Source organism: Vipera berus (assembly GCF_964194415.1).
Source record: "Vipera berus genome assembly, chromosome: Z".
Lineage (NCBI taxonomy): Eukaryota > Metazoa > Chordata > Lepidosauria > Squamata > Viperidae > Vipera > Vipera berus.
Window position 1 is genome coordinate 63195491 of NC_138205.1, and position 20947 is coordinate 63216437.

The 20947-nt window shown below is 44.2% G+C and overlaps 1 protein-coding gene across 1 annotated transcript in view; it reads right to left on the minus strand.

Annotated features, from left to right (window-relative positions):
* Positions 1–20947, minus strand: part of ADCY1 (adenylate cyclase 1) — a gene marked incomplete at its 5' end in the record, with an annotated part of 490247 nt that overhangs the window by 52057 nt on the left and 417243 nt on the right. Inside the window, 2 exons of the mRNA XM_081342918.1 lie at positions 14166–14292; positions 14948–15204. Of these exons, the coding sequence (XP_081199044.1) occupies positions 14166–14292; positions 14948–15204 (384 nt within the window). The remainder of the gene's footprint in view (positions 1–14165; positions 14293–14947; positions 15205–20947) is intronic.

Sequence of the window (20947 nt, forward strand, 5' to 3'; positions counted from 1 at the left end):
GTTATATATACCAGCCACCCAGAGGATCATTTTCATGCAGCTGTGCCATGATACAAAATCAGCAGGGCATTTTGGATTTGTAAAAACTTTACATTTAATTAAAAGGCAATTTTGGTGGCCATCAATGAAAAAGGACATAGAAAGTTATGTGGCTGGCTGCCCAACTTGTGCAGCTGCCAAGAGGTTGCAAGGGAAATCGCCCAGACTGCTACAACCAGTGGTGAATCCCTCAGCCCCATGGAAGGAAATATCGATGGATTTTATAGTGGAATTACCAGAAAGCAATGGAAACACTGTCATCTGGGTGGTTACGGACCTGTTCTCAAAACAAGTGTGTTTTATCCCTTGGCAAAAGATCCCCACCGCAAAAATCTTAGTGAAACTATTCGTGCAGCACATCTATAGACTGCATGGGGCACCCCAACGCATCATGTCAGATAGGGGACTGCAATTTACATCATAATTCTGGAAAGATGTTTTATCCCTGGTAGGGACCACTCCGGGACTGTCATCAGGCGAATAGCCAATCGGAATGCGGGAAGTCAGTACTTGAGCAATACTTAAGATGCTTTATTAATTTTCAGCAAATAAACTGGACAGACCAACTTCCTTTTGCAGAAGTTGCTTACAATAATGCAGTCCACTCTAGCACAGGCTACACTCCCTTTAAAATAGCCACCGTTCAAAGTTTCAACCCTATGCCAGAACTAACCCCAAACGAACTGGCAATCCCATCCCTGAAAGAATGGATTGCACAATGACAAAACACCTTGTCAGTTAAGAACAAAGGAGGAAATAAGGAATGTAACCTCAGTGCCTGGTTTATGTCTACACTCTCAGAGAAAGCTATGAAGAAGCCACCGACCTCGCTGTGTGAGCTAGAGACAGGCCGATGTTATCTCCCCCAGTTCCCACAATGGACTTAACACTTGGGGATTGGCCATCCCATATTGGGCGGTCGATCTATGGGTGAGGTCTTGCTTGGGGATACTATAGTCTACTGCGCTATGCGGGAAATCTCAGATCCTGTCTATTATGCCTGCTATCCCCAACTCTTAATAAAAGTTCCTGTTTGGAAGAAATTGTTTCTAAGAGTTCTGCTTTCTTAAGATGTGGGTTTGAAGTGGGACGTGACGACAATCTTATTTTGTTCTTTCATGAAGTGACTAAATCAGTAGATGAGCAAAATGCTGTGGACACAGTATCCTTAGATTTCCGTAAAGCATTTGACAAAGTAGACCACAACCTATTGTTTGATAAGCTAGAAAAAGGTGGAATAGACAACATCACCACCAGTTGGATTTCTAGCTGGCTGACAAACCATACTCAACAATCAGTCCTCAATGGTACAAAGTCCACATGAAGAAAAGTAAGCAATGGGGTACCACAAGACTCTATTTTAGGCCCAGTATTCTTTAATATCATCATTAATGACTTAGATGAGGGAATAGAAGGGGAAATCATTAAATTTGGAGATGACACTAAATTGGCAGGAATAGCCAACACCCCAGAAGACAAGCTCAGTATCCAAAAAGTTATTGACAAACTTGAACAGTGGGCCCTATCCAACAAAATGAATTTTAATATGGAGAAAAGCAAAGTTTTACATTTAAACAGGAAAAATCAAAGATATAAATACAGATCAGGCAAGGATGTCAATGATGCAAACATTGACATGTTTTTGCACTGACAATATAAGAGACAGTCTTTTCTTTAAACTCCTTCGCTTTGAATCTTGAAAGGAGGGAAATGTAACAGCTTTTTTGAGAAGATAAGATTAGCCACATACAGAATGGGAAGTGAAATTTCATATGGAAAACTAATTGGATAATGTGATTTATGATGTGTAGATAAGGGCAGGCATTGTGTATGTTACAATGGGTTTGGGGGGAGATTTCAGATTCTGGCATCCCTCCATGAGTGCCGATGTTTTGTTTCATTGTTAAGACTTTTTAGATAAACAATGCCTGCATTTTGTTTGAACTGTCTCATTTATCAGAACCATGACATCATGGCAGAATCTACATTCTTTCAAACAACCTGCTGTTGTCTCTGGCTTTGAGAGAAATTGGCAAAGATTCAGGAGAGAATCTTTATCATGGACAAAGAGAATTGGTTTGGAGACAGAGATTTGGCAGCTGCCGACAGAGCAGGATTTAACAGATAGCATGCTGTGGGAAGATGAGTTTTTGCAGGACTCCCCTTTGGGGGTAGAATCCGAGCAGTTACCAGAGTTCAGCTGGTTGTCAGGCTGGAACCATTCCAGTGGAGGCTACACATGCCATGAGACTGTACTGCCGGAGTCCCAAAAAGCAGAATGGTGGAGAGCTGCCAGACCATCTACCACAAAGAATTTGGGTGAGTGGAAAATTCTGTCTTCAGACCAGACTGCCTGCCAGACCCAGGAGCCCCCTGCCAAGCCCTCCAGACCCATAAAGACAGAGGACCCCAGCCTGGGGCCTGTGCAGCAATGGGAGGTTGGGAAACCCCCACAAGTGAAAGGCCAACAACCTCTGAGCTTGCCCCAGCTAATAGAAGCCTTGCAACAGCTGGGGGTGGTGCAGAAGCCTGGAGATCAGGAGCTGGTGGGAGGAAAACAGCAAGGGTGGCAGCAGCAGGACCTGAACATGCAACCCCTGAACATGCAGCAGGACCAATGAGGCCAACAGCAGTGGGGGCCCTGGCAGCCATTAAATCAACAACCAGAGTGGGGCCAGCAGCAACTGGAGACACAACAACAGAAGTGGGGGCCCCAGCAACCATTTAACCAACAATCAGGGTGGGGCCAGCAGCAATGGGGGACCCAACAACCAATGATGAGCCCACCCTTCAGAGCAACCTTTGATGGGGACCCAGAGAAACTGATTTTGTTCCTCAACCAAGTACACTCTCATTTGAATCACTGGGGGTCATCTCTACCCAGACGCAGGTACTATGGTAGATGTGATTGTGTCCAGCCTAGAGGGAGAAGCATCTGAATGGTTGAACAATTTATATAATGAGCAGGCCCCTGAGTTGGAGGACCCCCACCTTTTCCTCCTGGGGCTGAGGGAAAGATTTGAGGACCCATCCATTGCCCTCAAAGTGGAAGAACAAATCCATAAGATAAAGCAAGCTGGCCGGCCTGCCCTAGAGTACATGCAGGAGTTTTGAAAGATGGCTGGTCAGATAGAGAGATGGCCTGAGCAATCCATAATTCATCTTTTTAGAGAAGGGTTAGATGACCACCTTTCTAAGGCATGTATCTACCGAGCTGTGCCTGACCAGCTGCATGAATGGTACCAGGAAGTGGTGAAATTAGATGTTCAGCTTGCCCGCTATAAGAAGCCTCTCCTGCTTGAAGCTGAGCCGAGGTCAGAACAACCCAAACAGCAATCACCCTCATGAAAATCTCCAGCTACTGTGATGGCTGAAAGACCCAGGTCACCTGTAGGCCCAGCATTTAAGTGTTTCCAGTGAGGACAGCAGGGTCATTGAGCACCAAAATGCCTAGTCCCCTTTCCCTGACAGCAGAACAGAGCAGGACCAGTAGTGAGAAAGAAACCTGCACAGCCGCTAATGAGAGAGAAATCCAACCGGATGATGCAGGAACCTGTTGCCCAGGTCACATCCCTCATGCAGGAGGATGCCAAAAGTCAGGCTGAACCCAGCCCGGTTCTAGCCTCTTTTGACAGTGATGACGAAGGAGAGAACGACCCGATGGTGAGCCGACACATCCCACCTTTCTTGCTACCTGCCAAGCTCATAATCCCTAAATTGGGTACGCAGGTATATTTAAAGGTGCTTTGATTCTGAATGCTCCTGATGCATCATGAGTTTGCCATTTGCCATGAAACTTGGCATATGAGCAAAACTGCTTCCCAAATCTGTGAGGTTCAAGCAAGCTGATGGCTCCCTGATGGGAGGGACTTTAGTCACGCAATTAATGGAGCCCCTATGCCTAGAAATAGGTGAGGACTGGGAATTTATTCACTTCCTGGTGAATAATTCCAAAAATGACTGAGGTTGTGATTCTAGGATTAGCCTGGTTGGACAAATGGAAACCGTTTATCTGGTGGGAGAAAGGATTGAGAACTGTGAGACTACCCATAGGGCCCAATCCTCACAATGATTCAACAGATGTTACAGGGGATTTTAGCCCACCAAATGAGCAAGCACACATGGCTACCTCAAGGCCACCAAGTGAGCCACTCATCCCCAGTGAATACCGGGACCTAGCGGAGGCATTTAGTGAGAAAGTATGCGATACCTTGCCACCTCACAGTCCCAATGATTGTTCCATTGAACTGTTGCCGGGGGACAAACTTCCACGACCAAGAATGTATGCTATGTCTCCCCTTGAAATGGAGGAGATGCAGTGATATGTGGATACAAACCTAGTGAGGAGATTCATTGAACAGGCCAAGTCTACTGTGGGAGCCCCTGTGTTCAAAGAAAAAAAAAGATGGGTCTTTTCACCTCTGCATGGACTATAAAGGCCTAAACGCTGTGAGTGTGGAAAATAAATACCCTCTCCCCCTCCTGAAAGATTTACTAACCCACCTGGCGAAGGGGAGTATCTTCACAAAGTTAGACCTGAGAGAAGCATATTACCGGGTAAGAATAAAGGAGGGAGATGAGTGGAAAACGGCCTTCAACTGCCCCTTGAGAAGCTACCAATTCAAACTCATGCCATTTGGACTGCAGGGGCCCCCAGCCGTATTTATGCAGTTGATTAATGAGGTCCTACATGATCATTTATACAAAGGGGTTCTGGTGTATCTTGATGCCATTCTGATATACAGTACGAATATGACTGATTACATAAGACTGGTCAGAGAAGTGTTAAAGAAACTATTGAATGCCAAACTTTATATCAAATTGTCAAAATGTGAATTTCACCAAACCCGATTAGATTATCTTAGTTACAGAATTTCCAACAAGGGCATCAAAATGGACCCAGCCAAAGTAAAAACAATAATTGAATGGCAGGCCCCAAAACTCGCAAACAGCTCCAGAGCTTCCTAGGGTTTGCCAATTTCTACTGTCAATTCATTCCCTCTTTTGCCGAGATTGCTCTACCCCTTATAGAACTACTCAAAACAGTTAAGGGAGGGGGAAAAACGAAACCTGGACAACCACTAGCATGAACTATGAGTTGTCAGAAAGCTTCTGAGAAATTAAAAAGACTATCTGCGGCTGAACCAGTCCTAAAGCACCCCTGCCCCGGGGAGCCCTTTGTAATTCAAGCAGATGCTATACCTCTAAGAAATTCATGGAAGGTGAGAGGAGATGGACAGTCTGGGAGAAGGAGGCCTTCGCAATTAGGTGGGGGCTATTAAACTGGCAACACTATTTAGAAGGGAGCAAGGTGCCTTTTGAAGTATGGACAGATCACAAAAATTTAGAGGGACTAAAAACTCCCCGCAAACTATCCCTAAAGCAAGTGCCATGGGCACAGTACTTTAACTGTTTTAACTTTACTTTAAAGTACATACTGGGAAGGAAAAACTTCCCAGCTGATGCACTACCACAGTACAAAAGTGAATGCGAAGAGGTCTACGAGGCAATTATCCCCAGTCCACAACCTGCAGCACAATGAATACCTCACAGAACTCCTAATCCTTATGACCCGGGAGTGAAGAAGATAAAATGAGAGCTCCTTACTGATCAATGGTTCAAAGATAATCAAACCTCCCTAACATGCAGGGATGGTTTGGCGTACATGGGGGAAAAATTGTATCTACCTGAAACCCTCTGCCTCAATGCTCTCAAACACAGCCATGATGTAAAATAGGCTGGACACTTCAGATATTTAAAAACTCTACACCTCATCCGCCAGCAATTTTGGTGGCTTGGGCTAAAATGAGATGTGGAAAACTATGCCAAGAATTGTATCGTATGTGCCACCATGAAAAGAATTCCAGGGAAAACCCCTGGGCTACTGCAGTTGGTAGCCGATCCTTCTCAACCATGGGAGGAAATAGCTATGGACTTTATTATAGATCTACCCAACAGTAGAGGAAATACTGTCATCTGGACTGTGATAGATCTGATTTGAGGCAAGCTCACTTTATCACCTGTAAAGGACTCCCATCTGCACAATGACTGACTAAATTGTTCCTGAAACATATCTAACGACTGCATGGCACCCCTAAGCAAATAATTTCAGTTAGAGGAGTGCAGTTCACAGTGAAATTTTGGAGGAATTTCCTTAAATTAATTGGATCATCTCAAGGCTTATCATCTGCTTTTCATCCAGGTACCAATGGGGCTGCAGAATCCGCTAACAAAATGGTGGAGCAATACCTCAGATGCTATGTTTCCTACCAACAGACAAACTGGACTGATCTCCTCCCTTTCGCCAACGTGCCCTACAATAATTCTGTTCACAATAGCACTGGCAACACACCTTTCAGAGTAGCCACAGGAAAAGAGTTTAGCCCAATGCCTGACTATCCTCAGGTGCCCTCCGCTTCCCAGACACTTGATCAATGGGTGAGGGGTGTGAAGAGGTTTGGAGAAATATGAAAGCAGCATTAAAAAAGACTTCTGAGACTTATAAAAAACAGGCTGATAAAAAGAGGGCTCCCCATAGAACATTCCAAGTGGGGGAAAAGGTTTATCTGTCAACTAAATATTTACGTCTCAAATTACCCAGGAAGAAATTGGGACCAAAATTCTTGGGTCCTTTCCCGATTGTGAAAATCATCAACCCAGTCACAGTAGAATTAAAACTTTCCAGACTTTTAGGAAAAATTCACCCAGTGTTCCACTGAAAACTTTTCGAGCCTCCACTTTAAGACCTCCCCCCCTAAGAAAGCACCTGGACCCCTTGTAGTAGCGGGTCAGACCCATTATGAAGTGAAATGTATTCTTGACTCTAGAATCTTTAAGGGAAAATTGCACTACCTAGTACAATGGAAGGGATACCCATTGTCTGAAGCCATTTGGGTGAAATCTAGCGATGTGAAAGCTGACAGACTTATCAAATGTTTTATGAGAAACACCCCAACAAATGAAAAATCAGCTCCTAACTTGTGTTTGTTTACATTACAGGATCTGTTCTTTTTGTAAGGGGGGCTGGATGTCAATGCTGCAAACATTGACATATTTTTGCACTGACAATATGAGAGACATCCTGTTACTTCAATTGCTTCACTTTGGGGGGGGAATGTTTTGAGAAGATAAGAAAAGCCCGTGTACAGAATGGGAAGTGAAACTTCATATGTAAAACTAATTGGATAATGTGATTTATGACGTGTAGATAAGGGTGGGTTTTCTGTGTGTTACAATGGGTTTGGGGGGAGGAGATTTCAGATTCTGGCATCCCTCCATGAGTGCCGATGTTTCGTTTCATTATTAAGACTTTTTAGATAAACAATGCCTGCATTTTGTTTGAACTGTCTCATGTATCAGAACAATGACAATAGAAACAAAATGTTTAAATTATGTAGATGGGAGTTGGTGGAGAGTTGGTGGAGAGGCAACAAAGGCTGTAAAAAGCTCCTCCAAAAGTAAAAGTTTTATTTTATTTTACTTTATTTTTATTTTAACTTTTTAACCTCTTTTAATATTGTATTTTAACCTACCCCTTTTAAACCTTTTAAACCCATTTTAACCCATTTTAACCCTTTAAACCATAGTTTTAAACTTATTTTTAAACCTGTTTTAACAAACCAAATGGGGAAAAGAAGGAAGAGGCAGCACTCTGCAGCAGAAAGTATACCCAAGCCTTTGAAGCAGCAGAAAATGGAGGATTATATTGCAAACAGACTGTCTGCTCCAGTAAGTAACTCATTCGCAGGCACCTTATCAGATAAATTTAATTTATGTGACTCATTGGAATGGGACTTACAAAACGAACTGGAGAGCAGACAGTGTGTGGAGTTGTCCTCCTCCCTCTCAGAGAATGGCTCCCCTCCTTGGAATCTGGCAACAGCCTCTTTTACACAGGAGGGAGATGTAGCAAATTTGAAGGGGGAAAATGTGACAGACTTCCTCTCTAGACAATGTTTGCTTACAGCTCAAACTGTAAACTCAATATATGATCTCTTGTCAATTGTCATAAATAAGGTCGACTGCCTGAAAGAATCTTTTGCAAAGTTTGTTAGGAGCCACCCAAATACTGTAGAAGGACTTGGGAGGATAACCATGGACAGACATGGGATGGCTAACTCAGAAAATGAAACTAGAGAAGGACCTTGTTCTCCTCCCAAAAATTTGAACACCTACAGAGAAAACACTCAATCAGGCAAAGGTCTAAGAGATGACCAATATATATAGCAAACTAACCAGGTTACTTTGCAAATTTATGACAAGAGAGTAAATAGAGGGCGTTGGAGCAATAGAAAAGCTATTAGGCTGTCTCTGAGCCAGCTGCTCCGCTGTGAATTCACTCTGATAGATCTACTACATGCAGAGTGGCTCCCAGCAAGAACACAATGTATGAGAATTCTCCTATCGTTCAAACAGCCCACAATTCCCTCCATGCTCTTCAGAATGAAGCCCTTTCTGAGCCTCTTCTCAATATTTCCAATAAGGGTCTTTTGCTTAGAAAAAGTGTGCCCACTCCTGAAACAGCGTCACCAAGAGGAAACTGTCGCTTTAAATCTAGGCTGTAACAGCCCTCACACTGCTAAGCCTGAGGATGCTGCAACTGAACTGACCCTGAGAAAGCAAAGAAGCAATATACGAACTGTGTTACCCACAGCTGCAGGAACTGCTGAGGATGTGCCAGAGGAAATGTTGATTGACCTATTCAGTGCATTACCTGAACCTGAGCAAGTTAACATCATTCAAAGATTGGATGACCTAAAAGAGGCACTGACGACAACTCAATCTACAGCAAAGCCTCTATTTAATTTGGCTCCACTAACCACACAACCTTGTGACAAGATATTTAATCAACAATCTGCCTTTACCTCAACAGAAAAAAAGGTGTTGTCACAGAGGCTGAGAGTGGGGTAACTGCACTGACTGACCCAGCCTCTGAGAAACAACTGAAAGACAAAGGGCTTCATCACACAGTGCCCGCTAAGCTGACAAACACTAAGGACATAATCCAGCTTACATCCTCATTTGATTTAGAAGTTCCCACAACATCTTTCCACAAGATGAACCCTCAGCCATGCCCCTCCAAAAATGGACATAAATCTACATTTATAGACTCAAGCTAGAGTACCTGTCCATTGGAAAAAAAATCATTCTTGGAGCAAGAGCAGAGGCACACTGGCAACTGAGATATAGAGGAGCAACAACAAGTTCTGCAACCCATGAGGAGAAATATTGAACCTCACAAAAACTGTGTTTATATGGGAAGCTTAGATGATATTGACCCAGCTCCAATGTCAAGTTGACATCTGACATTTTTACCATCTAGCCAATCAACCACGTCAGACCACCTTGCCTCTGAGAACCCCATACAGTTGATGGCCTGGAACATAGCTGGCTGGAAAGGGATGGTTGATAGTGGACTAATGAGCTTTCTGTCTAGATTTGACGTAATAGCCTTTCAAGAAACCTGGCTAACCGAAGTGGATGAACCAGTACAATTGCCAGGCTTTCAGGGATGGGCCTCCCCAGCCCTAAAAACAAAGAACAAAGGGAGACCCTCTGGTGGGCTATGCATTCTTATAAAGGAAGAGTTGCAATGGCAGGGAGAGAAATTATATAACGAAGATAAGTATCCGTTCTTTCTAGCTGTTAAATTTGAATATGACTAGTTTGAGTTAATATTGGTAAATGTGTACATTCCTCCAAGCACATCCCAGCACTATAATTCTGAATATTGGATGGGCTTGGAAGTTATCTTAGAAGATATATCTATACTGTACCCTCAGTCCATAGTGGTATTATTAGGAGATCTGAATGCTAGACTGGGTCCCTCTCTGTATGAGCTTGCCCAGAAGAAGGGAATCCCAGGGGAGTTCTTTGATAATCATCCTCAGTGGCTCTCGAGAGACTGTAAAAGTAATGCCGCTGGCCTGCTCCTAATCTCCTTAATTTTTAAGGGTAATCTCCAAATTTTGGGAGGTAAGGACAAGAATTATACATACCCTTATACATACCACTCAGCCAATTCAAGTACTGTACTGGATCTCTTTTGTGTGTCTAGAGATAAGGCTGACCTCTTCTCAGAGGTCACAGTACACCTTACCGACAATAGCGACCATCAGCCTGTAAGTGTGACATTGCAAGGCCGCTCAGATATAAGACCATATAACATGGCTGACAGATGGCTCACCAAAAAGGTAGAGGTGACCCAAAATAAAAGGTTAATTTGGGCCAAAGTTGATACTAAGGCAATATTAGAATGCCTTAAAACAGAGAATGCTACTAAATGGGCTAGAACAATACAGTCATCTACTACTGACTGGATGTCAGCCTTCAATGCATTCTCCAATCTTTGTAACATACTGAAGAAACACCTAACAGCTAAACCTATTACAAAAAGAGCCCAAGTGGGTAGACCTTGCTGGTTTGATTCTGATTGCCAGTGACAGAAAAAGAAATTGAAGGCAGTCATGAGGCTTGCCCAGAGGAATCCTACTGCCCATATACAAGCTAAGATGCTGCACACAAGAAGGGAATATAAAAAAAACAATAACATTAAAGAAAAAACGTTTTGCCATTTCAATCCTTCAGAACTTGAGTTGGCTGCTAGAAGTCATAATTCAGTATTATTTTGGCACTCTGTAGCAGGTATCCTGAAGGAACGGAGATTTGCATTTGACATACCAATCTCTGCTGCGGACTGGGAGAATTATTATCAGTGCTTGTTTGCCCCCACCGAACCGGTAAAGAAATTATTTTTAAACAGTGATTTGGTAAATCCTAGAACTCTCCCCCCTTGGCCACCAGTCTCAGAAAAGGAGATACAGTCCATCATTAAAAGCTTAAAGAGCAATAAAGCCCCAGGCGAGGATTTTTTACCAGCAGAATTATTTAAGAAATTTCCCAACTGGTGGGGCCCTGTATTAGCAGGTCCTTTTACACACATAAATAACACCTGCCATATACCAGATGGGTGGAAGATGGCAATAGTTGTCCCCATATATAAAAAGGGAATAAAAAGGATCCTAGTAATTATAGGCCCATCAGCCTGATTGACATTGTAGCAAAAATATATGCTAGGTACCTTTTGAACAGAATTGAAACCTTGGTAGAGGAAAACAACATCCTCACAGAGAACAAGCAGGTTTTAGACAAAACAGATCTACTATTGATAACTGCTTTGTCTTGAACCATCTAATTGCCAAATATGCCTATAAGAGGAGACCCCTGTTTGCTGCTTTTATAGACCTTACAGCAGCATTTGATATGGTAAATAGAGACGTACTATGGAGTAAATTGACATCTCTTAAAATAGAACCCAGACTCCTGGCTTTGATTAAAGCCCTTTACACAAGTAACTGTTTGAGGGTGCGGTATGGAGTTAATGGGGCCCTGACTAACAGGATTCACACAAATAAAGGGATAAGGCAAGGGTGTATCCTGGCCCCATTATTATTTAATTTATACATCAATGATTTGCCAGGGTTAATGAAGGATTCCATGGTACACATGCCGATGATCCTAAATACTTACTGTAACAGCTTGCTTTATGCTGATGATATGATTTTATTATCATACTCACAAGTAGGATTACGTAGGCTATTAAGAAGATTCAGCTCTTATTGCCAGGATAACTCCCTAATCATTAGCAAATCTAAATCGAAAATAATGGTGTTTGGAAGAAACCATCAGAGACATAAGTAGCAATTAGATGGTGAACCAATTGAGCAGGTTAATACCTTTGTATATTTGGGAGTAACTTTTTCCAAGACTGGATCTTGGGCCTGCCATCATCAACGGAGTACATTTAGAGCAAAAGCCCGTTTGAATTTATTGCTCAAACTAAAGAACCATAGTCACCCAGGGTCCCTAGCTCCATTACTCAAGGTTTATAAGGCTAAGGTTACGACAATGCTCTTGTATGGAGCAGAAATTTGGGGTTTTTACTCAACCACAGTTTTAGAACAAACACAGTCCCAGCACCTGAGATGTATTTTGGGTGTAGATCCAAGAACATCTGCTGCAGCAGTTAGAGCTGAATTGGGAATTCATACAATTCAGGCATTATCTAAAATTAGAGCTTATAACTACTGGTGCAAAGTTAATGAAATGGAGACTGATAGACTCCCCAAATTATGCCTACTAGAACAAATAAAACTACAATCACAAATCTCCTGGATCACCAAACTAACAAATTTTGTAAGAAGCTGTGGCCTTCCTGTTTCTTGCGTAACAGGAGAACAATCTAAAAAAAGAGTTGCCCAAAGAATTAAGGATATAGAAGCACAAACTGATATAGCTATCCTTAGTAAGGTGGGTAACTTGAAATGGCTGAGTAAATACAAATGTACTTTTCAAGTGGACAGTTATTTGAAGTCACAACTCCCAAAACATCTTAGGGAGATATTTACGAGAGCAAGATTCGAACAGCTTGACACAATGGTCAGATATGGGAGATTTCATGCTATACCGTACAATGAGCGTCTCTGTATTTGCGGAGCGGCAGAGGTAGAGGACCTGGCTCACATCCTATTTGACTGTTGTCTGTATAAGAGGGTGAGAGACAGGTATCTTGGTCTATATACCAAACGAATGACCCATTGGGATCCCCATATCAAAATAACTTATCTTATGTCCGGTCAGAACTTGAAAATAACATTTAACGTAGCACAGTATTTAAACAAAATGATCCGGTTAAGATCTGCATATGTGGGACTGATTGGGGTAGATTGTAAGGGCGACTCCGAAATATAATGTTATATTTTATCTATATCTTAAATTTGTATTTTATTACTATTTCATCTTAAATTGTATCTTATTTAATTCCATTTTAAATTATATTTTATCAAATTCCATTTTGGATTGCTTTTATCAAGTTTTGGTGACGGTTTGTTGCTGGAACTTTGCACTTTGATATGGCCCAAGGGCTAATCAATAAAGTTGTTGTTGTTGTAATAATAACAATTTCTTGTAATTCATTATCTTGTCAGTAACATGACTCCATCAATTAAGCACATATATGTTGAAGGCAGCATATGCACTTGTATTAGACATCTATTATCTCCAACTGCTAGTCCTTCCAAAAGTTGTCTCCTCCTCTATTAAAGTGCAACACATCATTTTCCAAGTAGACAAAAAAAAATATTCCATCTTTACTATACCCACCTGCAGTATATAAACATGGGGGAGCTATCCCACAATTTTCACCCCTATTAATTTGATAAAACAGAACTTAGTGTTCTAAGTTCATCATGAACTAAGTCTGATGAAAATAACTATTTTGGCAGGGATGAATTAATAGCATGCATTTTGGATTATAGGAGCATCTCATTCACTTGAATCAATGTGATCATATCTTTAAAATGGTATGTACAAGCCATCAATAATGTGGTTGCTAATATAGGTAGGTCCGGCTTATGAGCTGTTTGTATTTAAGAAGATGCTCACAACAAATTCTAGTTTATTTTGTAAATGCCTGAAAGATGCATTAAGAATTGAATATATAATTTTTTTAATTATATAAATAAATATTTTATTATTTTATTATTTAAATTTATATACCGCCCTATTCCCGTAGGACTCAGGGTGGTTTACAGGGAAAATTAAAATACATAACATACAAATTAAAATCAGTTAAAACTATGATTAAATTACAGTCCCTGAAGTTAAACTAAAACCCAATTAAATTAAATTAGTTAAAACCCATCAGTCTGGGCCAAACAGCTCAAAGAACCAGGTTTCAAGTTCCCGCGAAATGAGCAAAGGTCGGGGGTAGTCCTGAGTTCTGTGGGAAGTTGGTTCCATAGGGCCGGCACGCCCACAGAGAACACCCTTCCCCTGGGAATAACCCGCCGGTATTCCTTAACCGGCGGTACCCTGAGAAGGCCCTCCCTGTGGGAGTGCACAGGACGATGGGAAGTTGATGCCGGCAGCAGGTGTTCCCTTAGATAATCCGGACCCAAGCCATTTAGAGCGTTATAGGTCATTACCAAATATATATAAATAAAATTATATAAATAAAAGATTAACAAGATGATAGTTCCGGCACCTTTTTTTTCTTTTTAGAAAAAAACCACTGGTAAAAAGATACAGAAACTGGGAATTTAACACAATAAGAAAATATTTCTTACCTGCATGGCCCAGAGGTAGTCCAAACGTAATTTCAAATCTACCTGCCTTGAATGAAGTGCCAAAGCACAGGAAAACAGCAAAATGGCTAATACTGGTTCATAGCCACGTATATAAAAGGAGTCATCTCTTTAAAAAGAAAGAAATGATGCAAACTTTTATTCTTTGCCATTCCCACAAAGTGAAAATAATACAACTGATGATCCCACATCTAATGGTAAATTATTAGAATTTAAGAGATGTAACATTACTATTTATTATGGGGAACTTGATGGCATAACAGAATATGAAAATAGCAGTAGAAGAAGCAACCAAAAGAAAGGCTATGGATGGCCCTTCTAAACTTGTGGAGCAAAGTAGGAGTTTCCCCAATTTTTTTGTAAGTGTCTTGGTTTTCTTCCTTGCTTCCACTGTACTCTTCATCTCTCAGTTGAGAGACAGGCAGAAGTGTATAAAATGGGCTTTTAACTCTGCTGGAGAAACAAGGCATGCAACATAATGATGGGCATATAAAATCAATAAGTTCCTGTACTAAGGGCTTTAATAATCTGATGGTGGATTAAAAAAGGAGATGAAGGAAAAAAGCAAAAGAAAAGTAGCGATAAATATAACAAACAATACAGGGCTTTGTTCTATGGAAGATGTAAATAACTAAAGACCATCTTCAAAATTTCTGAGATGTATTAAAATTCCTTTCCTCCTATAAAAGAGCATTGCATTACAGGTGTGAAGATAAATTATGGAAGCAGAGGTTATGCCAATTTGTAATTATGCAAATACTTACCCTACTGCCTTTCGGTATCCACTGAGCTCCAAAATAACTATATACAGAATCATAACAAAAAATAGGAGAATCAATTTTGGCAAAGAAGATACACGTAAAAATATTGCCAGGGTCAAAGTCCCCACAACACAGGAGAGAAATGCATAATGGGCTGTATCACATGGAAGTTCAGTCATTGTTTTATTTGTCCCACTGGAAGAAATTATAACTATAGAGTTGCTGGAATTAGTGTTCCAGATCCAAGGCATACAACCGATCTGCAGGAAAAAAGGTAGTATATGTTAAATCCAGCTCACTGTAAAATAATATCATAAAGTTGAGTTTGGATATACTGAACGTGATAGCTTCAGTACTAGAAGCAATGTGAAGTTAAAAGTATTTGCAACTGCTAATTTTAAATGTATCTTCTTTGAGGGATAATTTTCATCGTGTGTATATATGAATTGGTAGTTTAGTTTATTCTATTGTATCCTATTCTGATCTGGGTAAATTTCCCTTCATTTGCTCATAGCTATTAGCCTTGGATGGGGAATACCCTTTAGTAATAATAAATTAACAGACTAGCAGTTATCATGCATGTAGAATTTATTTCCACCAGTTCTGGGACAGGACAGGAAAAGATTAAATTCCTTTCCTGTAAGAATGATTTTCTCTTCTCATATAGGCTAATGACTTCAAAAAGAAAAAAGAGTTGTAATGCCACAGGATGTTTTTTATCTACTTTGCCTCAATAATGAACCATTACAATACATGGAATTTCCATATCACTAGTTTCATTCTCCAAGTTTGGAACATCCTGTATTAAACTTATTTAAGAAGAGACTAGACAATCACCTGTTTGAGATGGTATAGGTTCTCCTGCTTGAGCAGGGGGCTAGACTAGAAGACCTCCAAGGTCCCTTTCAGCTCTATTCTATTCTATTCTATTCTATTCTATTCTATTCTATTCTATTCTATTCTATTCTATTCTATTCTATTCTATTCTATTCTATTCTATTCTATTCTATTCTACTCTACTCTACTCTACTCTACTCTACTCTACTCTATTTTCCATTCCATTCCATTCTAAACATTGTACTATTGTATTTGGAAAACACAAAACATGCAGAGAATACCTTCCTTAAGTTGATAAACAGAAAAGTGCAAGCAATGTCATATAATCCACTTCAGTTACTGAGGTACCAGCAGTCATGGAGTAAAAGTAATTTCCTAACTAATATTTCACACCAAAATGAAATAAATTGATAGTGTCACTCTCCAGATCTTTTAGTATGTATATTTAAATGCCGAGAACATTTGGGAAGAGTTTGATCCGGTGACTCTGGATGAAGTGGACAGGATCATGGGGAAATTAAGTGCTGCCACATGTCTGTTGGACCCGTGTCCCTCCTGGCAGGTCTATGCGTCTCGGGAGGTTACACGAGGCTGGCTGCTAGCAGTTATCAATGCCTCACTGAGTGAAGGGTACCTCCCTGCTGCCTTGAAAGAGGCAGTGGTAAGGCCCCTCCTCAAGAAACCTGCATTGGATCCAGATATTTTAAATAACTTTCGTCCTGTCTCCAACCTTCGCTTTCTTGCGAAGGTTGTTGAGACCGTGGTGGCACGGCAGCTCCCTTTGGTCCTGGAAGAAACTGAGTATCTGGATCCATACCAATCGGGTCTCAGGCCCGGGTATAGCACAGAGACGGCATTGGTCGCACTGGTGAATGATCTCTGGCGGGCCCGAGATAGGGGTTATTCCTCTGTCCTGGTCCTATTAGATCTCTCAGCAGCTTTTGATACCATCGACCACGGTATCTTGCTGCGTCGTCTTGAGGAGTTAGGAGTGGGAGGCACTGTTTTGCGGTGGTTCTCCTCCTACCTCTCGGGCCGTTCGCAGACAGTGTTGGCAGGGGGGGCAGAGGTCAACCCCTAGGCCCCTTAGCTGTGGGGTGCCTCAGGGGTCGGTACTCTCGCTTCTCCTGTTCAATATCTATATGAGGCTGCTGGGTGAGATCATCTGTGGTTTCGGGGTGAGGTATCATCAATATGCTGATGATACCCAGCTTTTCATCTCCACCCCGAACCAACCCAGTGATGCCCTTGATGTGATGTCCCGTTGCCTGGAAGCGGTACAGATTTGGATGGGAAAGAACAGGCTCCGGCTCAACCCGGCCAAGACTGAGTGGCTTTACGTACCGGCATCTTGTTTAGTCCAAGAGGTTCCATCGATGGCGACGGCTGTTGCTTGAGCTCCGTGCTCCCTGCGAGGGGCTTCAAATGAGCTTTGGGGGAGGCACAACCATGGTGGTGACCCGATGGAGAGGTTGGAGGGGCTGCCAGCAGTCGGGGGGCCTCTTTTGAGCGGCGTGGAGGCTTTTTTTGTCCTTTCGTGATCCCGCTGGCCTGAAGATCGGCCGAGGCATGGAGTGCCGGCTGTGGCATTGCTGCTTCTAGAAATCAGCTGGTAGGCTCCCTTTACTCCCGGAAGGCCTCCCGGCCCGAAGATCGCCTGAGGTGTAGCCGCCCCGTTTGGAGTGTTGTCGCCTCCAGATTCATCAGGAGGGCTTCCTTCCTTATTTCTTCGGAAGGCCTTCCGGCCCGAAGATCAGCCCGAGGATCGGCCGAAGTGTGGTCGTGCAGCTGGGAGCGCTGCCATCTTCTGTGTATAGCAGGTGGGCTCCCTTCTCCTTTTGGAGGGCTTTTCGGCCCGAAGACGCATGGCCATGTCGTTTGGAATGCTGCCGCTTCCATCGATGGCAATTGCCGCGCTGTACCTGGCTGCGTTGGGACTCCTCCTTTTTGGGAGCCCTCTCGGCCCGAAGATTGGCCGGAAAATGACTTTGCAGCTGGGACAGTTGCTAGACGCTTTGGCTTTACGGAGATATGATCAGGGGGTGGGCGCCCTTTTTGGTGGCGTGAAACCCCCCTTCTCTGCTTCGGACGGCCTGTTGGGCCAAATGCCGGCTTGGATGTGCCCTTGTTGTCTGGCCTGCTGTCGGGGGTTTTCCGTTGAAGATGGTGGCTTGATGGTGGCTTGATGGCGTGTGGACCTTCCATGACATGGCCCTGGTGTTCTGCTTGGTTGGGGAGGCCCTGGTTTGAGTTTCTTGGATTAGCTGATGTATACTATCCTGGGCACGATGGACTGCCTTCTTAATGCCCGGTTGGCAGGAGCAGGGCGGAATATGAACATTGTCCCTACTCCGAAGACTTCCTTCTGCCAGTTGATATGGTACCGGATCACGCCGTGGTGAGAGGGCGGCTGGATTGTTCATCAACCACCCACTGATGTGAGAGATCAGTGGGATGGTTTTCTCTGGTACCCTGGACTCAGTCCACCTTGGTGGACTTTCCTCAGCGGCGATGAGAGAGCGGCTGCGGTTGCTCCACCTGGTCGACTCGGGTGAGAGCCGAGTTGAACTGGGCTGGGGGGCTAAGATGCATATCCTGGCTTATAACATCACTTTAGTTATCTATCTGCTCATTGATTTATTGCCCTATGCAGCTGTTATAATGTTATGGTTCGTATACAATATTCTGGCACGGATTTGTATGCTCTCAGGGGGGCTCCTCCCTCCTGGATACGACCTGTCACCATGTCCCTTACTTCCCTTAAGGACTGGCCCAATTGTTGGGACCCCGAGAGGTGGCTGGGCTTAAATAGGGGCCTCTGGTGGAAATGCATTAAGAGGCCCTTTGTATGTTTTTTAGCCAGTTGTTTTAAAGGGTTAGGGAGGGGTGGGAATGGGAGGGTGGGGAAGGAATTGGGGTGGACTTCATCAACCGGCTGTCAGTCTGGGCCTACAATAGTTCCTGGTGAGATGGGGTTGGGGGCGTGGGCTTTTGGTTCCGTTGGTATGGGGGTGGGGTTAAAAATCCCCACGACGATTGGGAATGGCAGAAGCCGATTACACGGAGGGCCGTATCAATATCCGGGACCGCGCCCCCGCTGTCTCCGAGCGGTGGCGTGTTCCGACCCTCCGGTTAGTACCCTTGTATCTGGGGTGAGGGGGATCAGGACCCTGAGCTCAGACTGGTGTATTTTAATGCCAGATCCGTTGTGAACAAGGCTCTCCTCATCCGGGAATTGATCGAGGGGGAACACGCGGATCTGGTATGCATTACAGAGACCTGGTTGGGCCCAGAGGGTGGTGTCCCTCTGGTTGAACTTTGCCCTCCGGGTTTCTGTGTGCTGCACCAGCCTCGGGCTCAGGGCAGGGGCAGCGGCGGTTATACGGGAGACCTTATGTCCGCGGGAGACCACCATTGTCCAGATAGGTGGGAGTGAGTCCCTTCTCATGAGATGTGGCCCTCGGGTTCAGTTGGGCCTGTTGCTTACATACCTGGCACCCAGCTGTGTGGCAACGGCCCTGCCTGAGCTGCTCGACACCCTCTCAGGGTTGGCGGTGGAGTTTCCCAGACTTATAGTTCTGGGTGACTTCAACCTGCCTTCCCTGGGAGAGTCGTCAGAGTTAGCTCGGGAGTTCATGGCTTCCATGACGGCCATGGACCTGACCCAAGTAATTCAGGGCCTGACTCATGGGGCAGGTCACACCCTTGACCTGATTTTTCTATCTAGCCTTTACAAGGTCTTACCTCGCTGCGATGAGGACGGCGAAGTCTAATTACTTCGCTGCCCTCATCGCATCCGCAGATAATCGCCCAGCCACCCTGTTTAGGGTGACTCGCTCTCTCCTTAATTGGGAGACGAGGGAGGAACCCTTACAGGGACGGCCTGAGGAGTTTAGTCATCATCTGGTGGACAAAATCGCTCAGATCCGGACCGGTTTGGACTCTGACTGGGCAGAGTCTGGAATGGAGGAATCAAGCGGTCTTGAGCATGTTACCTGGACTGAGTTCGGCCCTGTTTCCCCCGCTGATGTGGACAGGATCATGAGGAGACTGAGTTCCACCACCTGTTTACTGGACCCGTGCCCCTCCTGGCTGGTCTATGCAACTCGGGAGGAGACACGAGGCTGGTTCCAAGCAGTAATATATGCTTCCTTGAAGGAGGGTACCTTTCCCACCGCTTTGAAGGAGGCGGTGGTGAGGCCCCACCTCAAGAAGCCTGCCCTGGACCCGGCTGTTTTAAATAACTATCGTCTGGTCTCCAACCTTCGCTTTTTGGCGAAGGTTGTTGAGAGTGTGGTGGCACATCAGCTCCCTCTGTTCCTGGAGGAAACGGATTATCTTGACCCATATCAATCAGGTTTCAGGCCTGGGTACAGTACGGAGACGGCATTGGTCACACTGGTGAATGATCTCTGGTGGGCTCGGGACAGGGGATGTTCCTCTGTCCTAGTCCTTTTAGATCTCTCAGCGGCTTTCGATACCATCGACCATGGTATCCTATTGCGGCGTCTCAGGGGGTTAGGAGTGGGAGGCACTGTTTTACGGTGGTTCTCCTCCTACCTCCTGGGCCGCTCGCAGTCGGTGTTGATGGGAGGGCAGAGGTCCGCCCTGAGGTCTCTCATTTGTGGAGTCCCCCAGGGGTCGGTTCTCTCTCCCCTCCTGTTCAACATCTATATGAAACCACTGGGCGAGCTCATTCGTGGTTTCGGGGTGGGGTATCATCAGTACGCTGATGATACCCAACTTTTTCTCTCCACCCCAAACCAACCCAGTGATGCACTCGACGTGATGTCCCGTTGCCTGGAAGCGGTCCGGGTTTGGATGGGGAGAAACAGGCTTCGTCTCAATCCTGCCAAGACTGAGTGGCTGTGCATGCCGGCATCTCGGATAAACCAGGTTGTTCCACCACTAATGATGGGGGGTGAGGTGTTACCCCCCGTCGATAGGGCTCGCAACCTGGGCATCCTCTTGGATTCATGGCTCAATTTTGAAGACCATATAGGAGCCGTGACCAGGGGGGCTTTTGCCCAGCTTCATCTGGTGCGCCAGTTGCGGCCCTATCTGGACCGAGATGCCCTATGCATAGTCACCCATGTGCTCGTGACCTCCCAGCTAGACTACTGCAATGCTCTCTACATGGGGCTGCCCTTGAGGACCACTCGGAGG